Below are 13624 nucleotides of genomic sequence, written 5' to 3'. Positions count from 1 at the left end.
AGCTAGAGTCCCAGGCTAACCACACCGACCCCTGCCGACTATGGCAAGGTCTGCAAGACATAAGAGTACAAGATGAAGGCGTGTAAAATCGCAGGCTCCAAAGCATCCCTCCTTGAGCTCAATGCATTCTACGCTCGTTTTGAGCAAGAGGTCAGTGAGAGCATGCCCTCCACCCTAGAAACCCTGGATGAACCTGTATCTGGAGATCACCATTGCAGATGTCAGAGCAGCTTTCTTGAAGGTCAACCCATGGAAAGTGACTGGCCCGGATGGGGTACCCGGACATGCACTCAGATCCTACGGGGATCAACTGACGGAGGTATTCACAGACATCTTCAACCTCTCTTTACAACAATCTGAGGTCCCTATCTGCTTCAAGAAAAACGACCATCATCCCAGTGCCTAAAGAAAGCCAAGCAGTGTGCCTTAATGACTACTGGCTAGTGGCTCTGACATCCATCATTATGAGGTGCTTTGAAAGGCTAGTCATGGCATGAATCAACTCCAGCCTCCCAGACTACCTGGATCCACTACAGTTTGCCTACCACCACAACAAGTCCATAGCTAATGCCATTTCCCTGGCCCTGCACTCAATCCTGGAATACCTAGACAACGAGGACACCAATGTCACACTCCTATTTATTGATTACAGCTCAGCCTTCAACACCATTATTCCCACAAAACTCATCTCCAAACTCTGTGGCCTGGGCCTCAGCACCTCTCTCTGTGACTGGACCCTGAACTTCCTAACCCACAGACAGCAATCAGTAAGGATAGGCAACAACATCTCCTCCACGATCATCCTCAAAATCAGTGCCCCACAAGACTTTGTTCTCAGTCCCCCACTAAAATCTTTTATATACCCATGACTGTGGTGAAACTTCCCTCCAGTTCGAGTTTCAAGTTTGCTGACGACACCACCGTAGTGGATCAGATCTCAAACAATGATGAGACAGAGTATAGGAATGAGATAGAAAATCTGGTGAACTGGTGCGGCAACAATAATCTCTCCCTCAATGTCAACAAAATGAAGGAGATTGTCATCAACTTCAGGAAGTGCAAAGGAGAACATGCCCCTGTCTACATCAACAGAGACAAAGTAGAAAGGGCCAAGAGCTTCTAGTTTTTAGATGTCTTGATCACCAAAAACCTGTCCTGGTTCCCCCTATGCCAACACTATAGTTAAGAAAGCCCACCAATGCCTCTACGTTCTCAGAAGACTAAGGAAATTTGGCATATCAGCTACGACTCTCATCAACTTCTACAGATGCACCACATCTTCCTGGTTGTATCATAGCTTGGTATGGCTCCTGCTGTGCCCAATAAAAGATCGTGAATGTAGCCCAATCCATCACACAAACCAGCTTCCCATCCATTGACTCTGTCTACACTTCCCACTGCCTTGAGAAAGCAGCCAGCATAATTAAGGATCCCACACACCCTGGACGTTCTCTCTTCCATCGGGAAAAAGTCTGAGGTCGCGTACCAACTAACCCAAGAACAGCTCCTTTCTGCTGTCATCAGACTTTTGAATGGACCTACCTTGCATTAAGTTGATCTTTCTCTGCACCCTAGATATGACTGTAACGCTACATTCTGCAATCTCTCCTTTCCTTCTCTATGAATGGAATGTTTTATCTGCAGAGGCACAAGAAATAATACTTTTCACTGTGAATACGTGACAATAATAAATCAAATCAAATTATGGATTGTTGAAAAAAACCTATCTGGTTCACTAATGTCCTTTAGGGCAGGAAATCTGCCATCCTCACCTGGTCTGGCCTACATGTGACACCAGAGCCACAGCAATGTGGTTGACTCTCAACTGCCCTCTGGAATGGCCAAGTGAGACACTCAGTTTCAAGGGCTACGAGAGAGAGGTCTTCACTCAAAGGGTGGTGAATCTCTGGAATTCTCTGCCCGTTGAAGTGGTGGAGGCTGCCTCGCTAAATATTTTTAAGAAGTGGGTTGATGGGTTCTTGATAAGAGAGGGGATTAAGGGTTATGGGGAGAGGGCGGGAAAGTGGAACTGAGCCACAACAGATCAGCCATGATCTTATTGAATGGCGGGGCAGGCTCGAAGGGCTAGATGGCCTACTCCTGCTCCTATTTCTTATGTTCTTATGTTCTAAATGCTGGCTAGCCAGTGACACCCATGTCCCATGAATGTAACAAAGGGGCAATTTACCATGGCCAATCAAGCTAACCAGCACATCTTTGGAGTGTGGGAGGAAACTGGAGCACCAGGAGGAAACCCACGCAGACTCATGGGAAAATAAATTTTTTAAGAAGTGTGGTGTTACCACCAAGTGAAGACAAACTCGTACAGCAAATGAGAAAACTTAGAAAGCAGCCCTTTTCCTGCCTTGTAAGGCTGGTAAGAAACCTTATAGCCTCTATTTTCTACATCCACTTTGATGCAGTGCAGTAAGTCGGAGACAGTCGGTGAAGGCTTCCAGGGACCGAAGGTCACGATGGGACCCTTGCAAGAGGTGGGATCACCGATGGCTCCCAGATACTTCACCTCATCCTCTTGGGTTTTAATGACACAAACCATCACCCTGGATTGGCGGGAAGCCACACAATCTGCCCTGGCTAGGTGAAGGACCAGGTCTATGTTCTCCCTGTAATTCGGCACCTCTGCAAGAAACCGCTGTCTCCCGATGATCTCACCGTACATTTCGGGCGAGTTACTGAGCAACTCTGCCAAGGGTTCAATTTTGTAGAACAGCGCCTCCTGGTAAATCTCCTGTACAAACTGGGTCGGTGGCTGCTCGCTCCGAAGAAATTCCAAGATGTATTTGAAGTAGGTCCCATCCCGGTCGATGAAGAGTCTCCCTTTGGAGTCCATAGTTACCTTAGCATGAGTGCTGCACATCTCAGCCAGTCTGGATCCAGCGTATTTCCTCAGGGTGCTCAGGGTTGTGGCGTAGATCTCACCGCCAACGTTAAGATTCAGGACTTGTGAAGACTGATGCAGGAATGGGAAGAAAAAACAAATTAAATCATTAAAATTTGTTCTAAAATGCTGTCTTCTAATTTGGAGCTATGGATTATGACTTCAGAATAAGGGCTGCACATAGAATGGTACAGCACAGAAGGATGCCATTCAAACCAATAGGACTATGCTGTCCCTCAGAGAACTCCAGTTTGTCCTAATTCTTTCATCCTTTAGCTTCAAGATTTTGGGTGTTCAGATCACTAACAACCTGTCCTGGTTCCCCCATGTCCAACCGTCGTTAAGAAAGCCCACCAATGCCCCTACTTTTTCAGAAGACTAAGGAAATTTGGCATGTTAGCTGTCACTCTCTCCAACTTTTACAGATGCACCATAGAAAGCATTCTTTCTGGTTGTATCACAACTTGGTATGGCTCCTGCTCTGCCCAAGACCGCAAGAAATTACAGAGGGTTGTGAATGTAGCCCAAGCTCCCAGCTATCGACTCTGTCTACACTTTCCACTGCCTTGGAAAAGCAGCCAGCATAATTAAGGACCCCACACACCCCAGACATTCTCTCTTCCACCTCCTCCTATCAGGAAAAAGATACGAAAGTCTGAGGCCATGTACCAACTGACTTAAGAACAGCTTCTTTCCTGCTGCCGTCAGACTTTTGAATGGACCTACCTCGCATTAAGTTGATCTTTCTCTATACCCTAGCTATGACTGTAGCACAACATTCTGCACCCCCTCATTTCTTAAATGAATAGTATGTTTTGTTTGTATAGCTCACAAGAAACAATACTTTTCACTGTATGTTAATATTTGTGACAATAAATCAAATCGTCCCCATATCCTTACAATTGTTTTCTTAGATTTCTCAAAGTTACAACACAGAAGTCGGACGTTCACCCTAACTGGAATGGACCATATGACCCATCGAATCTACTCTACCATTCACCACCATCCTGGCTGATCTTGGGTTTAAGTTCCACTTGCTCCCTTAGTTCCCTGAGAGACTAACAATCTATCCACCTCAGCCTGAAATATATTCAGTGATAAAGCATCCATAACTCTTTGGGGTAGAGAACTCCATTCACAACCCTTTGAGTGAAGAAGTGAGGAGATAAAGAGTGACCAGCTCTTTATCCTGAAACTCTGCCCTGGCATTCTAGATTCCTGAGTCAAAGGGGGGAAGTGGGGGGGGAGGTGGTAGAGGGGGGACCTCTAATTGCCTATCCTTGTCAAGCCCCTCCCAGCATGTTATATGTTTCAATGAGTTCACCTTCCATTCTTCTAAATTTGAGAGCCTATGCCAAAGTTTCTTTCTCATCACAGGGCAATCCTGTCATCCATGGATCTAGTCGAATAAAACTTCACCGTACTATTTCCAATGCATATATATGTCCTCTCATCAAGAGACCAAAGCTGCACAATGTTCCCCAGGTGTGATCTCACCAAAGCTCCATACACCTAGCCTGCTTCTTTGTCCCTTCAAATATTTTTACCTTCATTCGCCTATCCAATCTCATAGTTCCTGCCTAAACATTAATGGTGGATTGGCCATGCTAAGAAATTGCCCCTTAGTGTCCAGGGATGCACAGGTTAGAGGGATTAGTGGGTGTAATATGTAGGGATGTGGGGGTGGGGCCTGGGTGGGATTGTGTTCAGTGCAGACTCGATGGGCCGAAGGGCCTCTTTCTGCACTGTGGGTTTCTATGATTCTTTGATTAACTCTGGAGGTGAATACCACAGCCTTGATTCTCTGCTCTCTATTCCAAATCTCTTGAATTTAGCCTTGTATCCGTGGAATCTCACTCCTGACTCCTTACTGACTGGAGAAACATTGGCATCCATCTGCACTGTCATATCTTTTTGCTATTTTTGAGCACTTCTATCACACAGCTCTGCAATCTTAACACACAGATCCAGTTTGTCATACTTCCTGTATTTTGTCACAGCTGGTCAGTGAAGGTGTGATTGACCCATCCGAAGGGCCCTGTATTTTTCATACAGCACAACCCAATCCCATCTGCCATTTCTCCACCCAATTAGGCTGGAAAATTGGCCAGAGAAATGGCAGATGGAATTTAATCTGGACAAATGTGAAGGAATGCATTTTAATAATCTAATTCAGATGGGAGCGATAAAATAAATGGCAGGACAATCAATAGCATGGACACATTGAGGGAGATCTGGGCGTGTAGGTCCACAGATCCTTAAAAGTGGCAGCACAGGTGGAAAAGGTGGTGAAGAAAGCATGTGGCATGCTTGCCTTCATCAGACAGGGCATCGAGTATAAAAGTTGGCAAATTATGTTATAGTTACATAAAACGTTGGTTAAGCCACATTTGGAAAATTGAGTCCAATTCCGGTCACCACACTATGGAGGGTGTGGAGGCTTTGGAGAGAGTACAGAAAAGGTTTACCAGGATGTTGCCTGGTATGGAGGTTATTAACTATGAGGAGAGATTGAATAAACTTAGATTGTTCTCCCTGGAAGGACAGAGGCTGAGGGGTGACCTCATATAGAGGTTTATAAAATTGTGATGTGGGGTAAAAACAAGGTGAACAGTTGGAAGGTTTTTCCCAGGAACAGAAATGACAATTACAAGGGGGCCCAAGTTCAGGGTAAGGCTGGAAAGGTTCAGTGGAGATGTGCGGGGGAAGTGTTTTTACACAGAAGGTGGAATGAATGAGGTGGTTGAGGCAGACAAGTTAGTGACATTCAAGACTTATCTGGATAGACACATGAACAGATAGGAAATAGAAGGATACAGATGGTTGGTCTAGATAGGACGATGTGATCAGTGCAGGCCTGGAGGGCCCTGTGCCGTACTGTTCTTGTTAACCCAATACTTCTCAATATAAGATGGTTTTTCAGAGGTTTCATTCTTTTGATTTTGATTTCATTTATTATTGTCACAAGTATTAGTATACAGTGAAAAGTATTGTTTCTTGCATGCTATACAAAGCATACCATTCATGAAGAAGGAAACGAGAGAGTGCAGAATGTAATGGTTACAGTCATAGCTAGGGTGTAGAGAAAGATCAACTTAATGCAAGATAAGTCCATGCAAAAGTCTGATGGCAGCAGGGAAGAAGCTATTCTTGAGTTGGTTGGTATGTGATCTTAGAATTTTGTATCTTTTTCCTGACGGAAGATGATGGAAGAAAGAATGTTCAGGGTGCACGGGGTTGTTATTATGCTGGCTGCTTTGTCGAGACAGCGGGAAGTGTAGACAGAGTCAATGGATTGGAGGCTGGTTTGCGTGATGGATTGGGCGACAATCATGACCTTTTGTAGTTGCGGTCCTGGGCAGAGCAGGAGCCATATCCCCATTAGCTCCTGACATTTTAATCCACACTCTTTGATTAAGTTTTGTTTCCCACTAGCTTTGTTAGCAACCTTGTTGAGCAACAGTGTCATTTTTAACATCGTTTGATCTCTCTCTCTTTCCTCTCTCTTGTACATCAGTGAATCTTGGTAATGGTTGCTGCTATTTTTTTGAGTTCAGTCTGCCACTTGTTACTCCAGATCCCCATCTTATCAATCAAATTTAAGTGGGGATTGGAAGTGGATAAATTGTGAGGGGCACAGAGATAGTTGGAAGCGACTTTGCAAAGAGTACAAATGAAAGCAGAGGAGTAAGTACAGAGGAAGAAATTTAGAGAGATTGGGAGGGCAGTGAATGAAAGGATGGAGAGCAACAGGTGATGAGATAGAGATTAAAGTTTCTGAGGATGAGGAGGATGAAGAGCTGAAGAAGCATAGGATCCAGGGGAGACCCAAAGCCTGTTCGACAACACTTCCCAGGGCCCTGTCATTAACTGTATAACTCCTGTCCTGATTTGTCTTACCAAAATGCAACGCCTCACATTTATCTGAATTAAACTCCATCTGCCATTCCTTGGCACACTGGCCCAGTTGATCAAGATCCTATTGTAATGTTGGATAACCTTTTTCACTGTTTGGCATCCCACCCATAAGCATTCAGTTCTTCCATCACCCACGCACAGTGACAGCTTGTGCACCACCTACAAGACGCACTGCAGCTACTCACCAAGGCTCCTTAGATAGCACATGCTAAACCCGCAACCTCTACCATCAAGAAGAACAAGGGTAGCAGATGCTTGAGAACACCATCATCTGCAAGTTCCCCTCCAAGCCTGACTTCATAGAATCCCTATGATCCAGAAGGAGTCCATTTGGCCCAATGAGTCTGCACTGACAATCCCACCCAGGTCCTATCCCCATAACCCCACGTATTTACTCTGTTAATCCCCCTGACACTGAGGGGCAATTTAACATAGCCAATCCACCTAACCTGCACACCTTCGGATTGTGGGAGAAAACCGGAGCACCTGGAGGAAATCTGCGTAGACATGGGGAGAACATGCAAACTCCACACAGACAGAATTGAACCTGGGTCCCTGGCACTGTGAGGCAGCAGTACTAACCACTGTGCCACCATGCTGCCCTGACTTGAATATGAATGAGCCATTCCTTCACTATTGTTGGGTCAAAATGCTGGAACTCCCTCCCTAACAGCACTGGGGTGTACCTACACCATGTAGACTGCAGCAGTTCAAGCAGGCAGATCATCAAAACCCTCTCAAGGGGCAATTAGAGCTGGGCAACTAATGCTGGCCTAGCCAGCGACCTCTGCATCCAACGAATGAATTTACAAATATATTCAGCCCCTCAAGCCTGTTCAATCTGTCCATGAGATTATTATTAATCTATTTCTTAACTCCATCCAGTTATTTTGATTCTGTGTCTTTGTCCTATCGATCAGAGGGAGGATATGTCTGAGAAGGGGGGATTTTGGGCTGGGGTTTGATATTAAGGACCTCAAAGGAGCAGTTAGGAGTGGCACTAAATTAGATGTCAAAAGAAGAAAAGAAGCTGCCAAAGGAGTCAGCAGGGGCTCAAGGACACGTCGCTCACTACTGACCCTCTGACAGTGCGGCACTCCCTCACTACTGACCCTCTGACAGTGCGGCACTCCCTCAGCGCTGACCCTCTGACAATGCAGCACTCCCTCACTACTGACCCTCTGACAGTGCGGCACTCCCTCAGCACTGATCCTCTGACAATGCAGCACTCCCTCAGCGCTGACCCTCTGACAGTGCGGCACTCCCTCACTACTGACCCTCTGACAGCGCGGCACTCCCTCAGTACTGACCCTCTGACAGTGCGGCACTCCCTCAGTACTGACCCTCTGACAGTGCGGTGCCCCTCAGCACTGACCCTCTGACAGTGCGGCACTCCCTCAGCACTGACCCTCTGACAGTGCGGCACTCCCTCAGTACCGACCCTCTGACAGTGCGGCACTCCCTCAGTACCGACCCTCTGACAGTGCGGCACTCCCTCAGTACTGACCCTCTGACAGTGCGGCACTCCCTCACTACTGACCCTCTGACAGTGCAGCACTCCCTCAGTGCTGACCCTCTGACAGTGCAGCACTCCCTCAGTACTGACCCTCTGAAAGTACGGCACTCCCTCAGTACTGACCCTCTGAAAGTACGGCGCTCCCTCAGTACTGACCCTCTGACAGTGCGGCGCTCTCTCAGTACTGACCTTCAGCGAGAACCCTATGTATCATCCCAGCAGGGAGCTGAGCCAATCAACCAGAGGGTGCAGACAATGGGTCATGGAGAGACTGGAAGTTGGAGTCAGGGAGTCCAGAAGAGCGGTCGCATTTGTAATCTAGTCCTACCGCTTGTTGTACATGTATATACCTTTTCTCTTGGCAATAAAGCCTTTAATGTTGCATGGAGTTGCCCTGGATGTCTTACAGTAGTCCCTCACCCCCAACACCCAACTGTCTGGAACATCCAAGACTCCAGCCACAGTTTTGTGCCCATTTCTTTATTTCTGTATCTATATTTTTACTCCTCTCCATAATAGTACGTTTACGTCGGATACTTGCATCTTATTTGGTTACAGTCAAATCCTTAACAACTGGAGTGCGATGAGTTTAACCCTGTATTTCATCAGCCTGTTTTCAAGCAAGGTTCACTCTGAGATCAGAAAGGTAACTGATCTCATTCACAATCTATCTGCCTTCACTTCCTTGAGTCCCACCTTCTACTTTGCCATCAACATGGCAACATGTCTTCGGATAAATTAACACAACTAAATGCTAATTTTTGACCAGAGGCCTGCCTGCTGGCCTGGTAGCCTCTCATAATTTTGTATAGCTCTGTCAGATCCCCACTCAGCCCCCTGTGCTCCAGGGAAAACAAGCCCAGCCTATTCAGTCTCTCTTTGTTGCTGAAAAACTCCAGTCCAGGTTACATCCTGATGAATCTCCTCTGCACCCTCTACAGTGCATTGGTGTGGTGACTAGAATGTGCATAATATTCCATCTATGGCCTAACCAATGTTCTGTAAAATTGTACCAAGACATCCCTGTTTCTAGGTGCTATGCCCTGGCTAATGTAGCATTTCATATGCATTCTTCACCATTCTTTCTACCTGAGATGCAACCTTCAAGGATCTACAAGAACATAAGAACTAGGAGCAGGAGTAGGCCACGTGGTCCCTTGGGCCTGCTCCGCCATTCATTAAGATCATGGCTGATCTTTTTGTGGACTCAGCTCCTCTTACCCACCCGCTCACCATAACCCTTAATTCCTTTACTGTTCAAAAATTTATCTATCCTTGCCTTAAAAACATTCAATAAGGTAGTCTTAACTGCTTCACTGGGCAGGGAATTCCACAGATTCACAACCCTTTGGGTGAAGATGCTCCTCCTCAACTCAGTCCTAAATCTGCTCCCCCTTATTTTGAGGCCATGCCCCCTAGTTCTAGTTTCACCCGCCAGTGGAAACAACTTCCCTCTTCTACATTATTTATTCCCTTCATAATCTTATATGTTTCTATAAGATCTCCCCTCATTCTGCCGAATTCCAATGAGTATAGCCCCAGTCAACTCAGTCTCTCCTCATAAGGCTCTCAACTCCGGAATCAACCTAGTGAATCTCCTCTGCACCCCCTCCAGTGCCAGTATATCCTTTCTCAAGTAAGGAGATCAAAACTGTACACAGTACTCCAGGTGTGGCCTCACCAGCACCTTATACAGCTGCAATATAACCTCATTGTTCTTCAACTCCATCCCTCTGCAATGAAGGACAAAATTCCATTTGCCTTCTTAATTACCTGCTGTACCTGCAAACCAACTTTTTGCGATTCATGCACAAGAACACCCAGGTCCCTCTGCACAGCAGCATGCTGCAATTTTTTACCATTTAAATAATAATCCATTTTGCTGTTATTCCTACCAAAATAGATTACCTCACATTTACCAACGTTTCACTCCATCTGCCAGATCCTCGCCCATTCACTTAGACTATCTATATCCCTTTGCAGACTTTCAGCGTTCTCTGCACACTTTACCATTCATCTTGATGTCATCAGTGAATTTTGACACACTACACTTGGTCCCCAATTCCAAATCATCTTTGTAAATTGTAAACAACTGCGGTCCCAACACTGATCCCTGAGGCACACCACTAGTCACTGATCGCCAACCAGAAAAATACCCATTTACCCCCACTCTTTGCTTTCTGTTAACAATCCTCTATCCATGCTAATACATTATGCATAACACTGTGCACCTTTATCTTATGCAGCAGTCTTTGGTGCGGCACCTTGTCAAATGCCTTCTGGAAATCCAGATACACCACATCCACAGGTTCCCCATTGTCCACTGTGCATGTAATGTTCTCAAAGAATTCCACCAAATCAGTCAAACATGACCTGCCCTTCATGAACCCATGCTGCGTCTTACCAAAAGGACAATTTATATCCAGACTTTATACTCATAGAATCCCTACAGAGCAGAAGGAGGCCATTCAGCCCATCGAGTCTGCAATGACCACAATTCCACCCAGGCCCTATCCCCATAACCCCATGCGCTTACCCTAACTAGTCCCTCTGACAGTAAGGGGCAATTTAGCATAGCCAACCACTGAACCTGCATATCTTTGGATTGTGGGAGGAGACTGGAGCCCCCAAAGAAACCCACGTAGACACAGGGAGAATGTGCAACCTCCACACAGACAGTGACGCAGGGAATCGAACCCGGGTCCTAGTTGTTGTGAAGCAGAGGTGCTAACCACTATGCCACCGAGCTGCCCAATGTCCCTTTATACATCAAGGTCCTTTTTGTACACCAGGGTCCATTTGTACACCAAGGTACTCACCTGTGTTAAGAAGCCGCTGGTCTGTCTGGTAGAGGGGAGTTTCCGAATTCTGGAACTCATGTTTGCTTTCCTGGGTGAGATGTGGTCAGTCGGCGTGTCAGACAGCATCGACTAGACGGGATTCTGTGCTCGCTGTTGGGTTTTGCAACTTTGTCATAAGCACGCAGAGATGGTAACTGCTCATGGCTCATTCAAATATCTGCAGAAGCAACTGGCAATGAAAATGCCGTTCGTGACAAACTGCTTGCCAACACAGCTCATTTTATTCTGAGCAGACAAATAAACAAATTCTCCAACAGAGGCTGGAGGGGAGGGAGGAGATGAAGAGAATTTTTCTCTTTTGCACAGTGAACAATGAGTTGTGATCTGGAAGGCACTGCCTGAAAGAGAATTCAACAGTAACTTTCCAAAGGGATTGGGTAAGCGCTGAAAATGTACAGGACTATAGGGAAACAGGAGTGAGACCAATAGCTCTATCAATGAGCCATCCCAGGTATGATGGGCCAACTGGCCTCCTGTTGCACACTGCAATTCTAGGGGCTTAAAGCATGGAAGCATATGGCTGGAAGCCCAAGTATGATGGGCTAAATGGCCTCCCCAATTCTAGGGGCGTAAAACATTGAAGCATATATCAGGAAGTGGCATGGTGGCCCAGTGCTTAGCACTGCTGCCTCACAACGCCAGGAACCAGGTTCAATTCCAGCCTCGGGTGACTGTCTATGCAGAGTTTGCATGTTCTCCCCATGTGTTTCCTCCGGGTACTCTGGTTTTCTCCCACAGTCTAAAGGTGTGTGGGTTAGGTTGATTGGCCGTGCTAAATTAACCCTGGTGTCAGGGGGATTGATAATGTGGAGATGCTGGCATTGGACTGGGGTAAACACAGTAAGAAATCTCACAACGCCAGGTTAAAGTCCAACAGGTCTATTTGGTAGCAAAAGCCACTAGCTTTCGGAGCACTGCTCCTTCATCAGGTGAGTGGGATATCAGTTCACAAACAGGGCATATATAGATACAAACTCAATTTACAAAATAATGGTTGGAATGTGTGTCTTTACAGGTAATCAAGTCTTAAGGGTACAAAGAACAACAGAGCACAGGAAACAGGCCCTTTGGCCCAACAAGCCTGTGCTGCCATTTTAACATTCAGTGAGTGCCTCATTCCAATCCTACAAGTCGTGGGGGTTACAGATAGTGTGACATGAACCCAAGATCCTGGTTGATGCTGTCCTCATGTGTGCGGAATATGCATGTGTTCCCCACGTGAGCTTGTCTGGGCTTGCAAACTCTCACTAACTGTCCTGGCTGGAGACAATACACATCTCTTTAACTTGTGCTTGGCCCTCTCCACTCACATTGTCTGTACCTTTAAGACTTGATTACCTGTAAAGACTCACATTCCAACCATTATTTTGTAAATTGAGTTTGTATCTATATATGCCCTGTTTGTGAACAGAACTCCCACTCACCTGATGAAGGAGCAGTGCTCTGAAAGCTAGTGGCTTTTGCTAGCAAATAAACCTGTTGGATTTTAACCTGGTGTTGTGAGACTTCTTACTGTGTCAGGGGGGATTGACAGGTTAAATATTGGGGTTATGGGAATAAGGCTTGGGTAGTCAGTTCAGACTTGATGGGCTGGATGGCCTCCTTCTGTACTGTAGTGGGATTTGATGATTCTATGAAGACATGTCAATGCAATTCTAAGATTCCCTGGTAAGTGCTGGAAAAAATTTTCCTCCTGAAGGCCTCCCAAACTGGATGATTTGGAAAAGTGGCTGGACTTAATCCCAGATTTATGTTCGTGGCTAAACAGAAAAAAAGCTTTTATCAACACTCAGTTGAATTGTAGAGGGCAAATGACAGCCGTATGAGGCAAGAGCTCGGAAGAGTTAATTGGGAGCAGCTGAAATTAGGCACATCCACTTTTGACATGTGGGAGTTGTTTAAAGACCTGCTGATCAGAGTTGAAGACCAGCCTGTTCTAGTGAGGAGGAAGGACAAGGATGGAAAGATAAGGAGTTCTTGGACATTGAGAGAGGTTGTGAATTTAGTCAAAAGGTAAAAAGAAGCATATGGAAGGTTTAGGAAGCTAAAATCAGACAGAGCCCATGAGGAATATAAAGAAAGCAGGAAAGAACTCAACAGGGAATTAGGAGAGCAAGGAGGGGCCATGAAATGACCTTGGTAACTAAGATTAAAGAGAATCCTGAAGCATTTTATACATACATTATAAACAAGAGAATAACTGGGGAAAGGATAGGACCACTCAAGGATAAAGAGAGAACTTGTGCTTGGAGGCAGAGGATGTAGACAAGATCCTAAATGAGTACTTTGCAAAGAAAACGCAGGATAGTGAGGTTAGTATGGAGTGTGCTAATAAGCTAGGGCAATTTGAGATCAAGAAGGGTCTTTTGGAGAGCATTATGGTGGAGAAGTCCCCTGGGCACAATAGGATCTACCCGGGATATTGAGAGA

General features: G+C 45.9%; 1 protein-coding gene across 1 annotated transcript; it reads right to left on the bottom strand.

Moving 5' to 3' along the window:
- Positions 1-2179: 2179 nt before the first annotated feature.
- On the bottom strand, positions 2180-11227 carry LOC145349451 (BTB/POZ domain-containing protein KCTD14-like). The gene is made up of 2 exons (XM_080197990.1): positions 11153-11227; positions 2180-2971 (listed from the first exon to the last, which is right to left on the bottom strand). The coding sequence occupies exons 1-2, from the start codon at positions 11210-11212 to the stop codon at positions 2300-2302; spliced, it is 732 nt and encodes a 243-aa protein (XP_080054116.1). The 5' UTR covers positions 11213-11227; the 3' UTR covers positions 2180-2299.
- Positions 11228-13624: the final 2397 nt, after the last annotated feature.

Source organism: Carcharhinus amblyrhynchos, chromosome 10 (genome assembly GCF_965287045.1).
Source record: "Carcharhinus amblyrhynchos chromosome 10, sCarAmb.v2.hapA, whole genome shotgun sequence".
Lineage (NCBI taxonomy): Eukaryota > Metazoa > Chordata > Chondrichthyes > Carcharhiniformes > Carcharhinidae > Carcharhinus > Carcharhinus amblyrhynchos.
The sequence above is the reverse complement of the archived record's forward strand: the minus strand, read 5'-3'. Positions and strand labels throughout refer to the sequence as shown.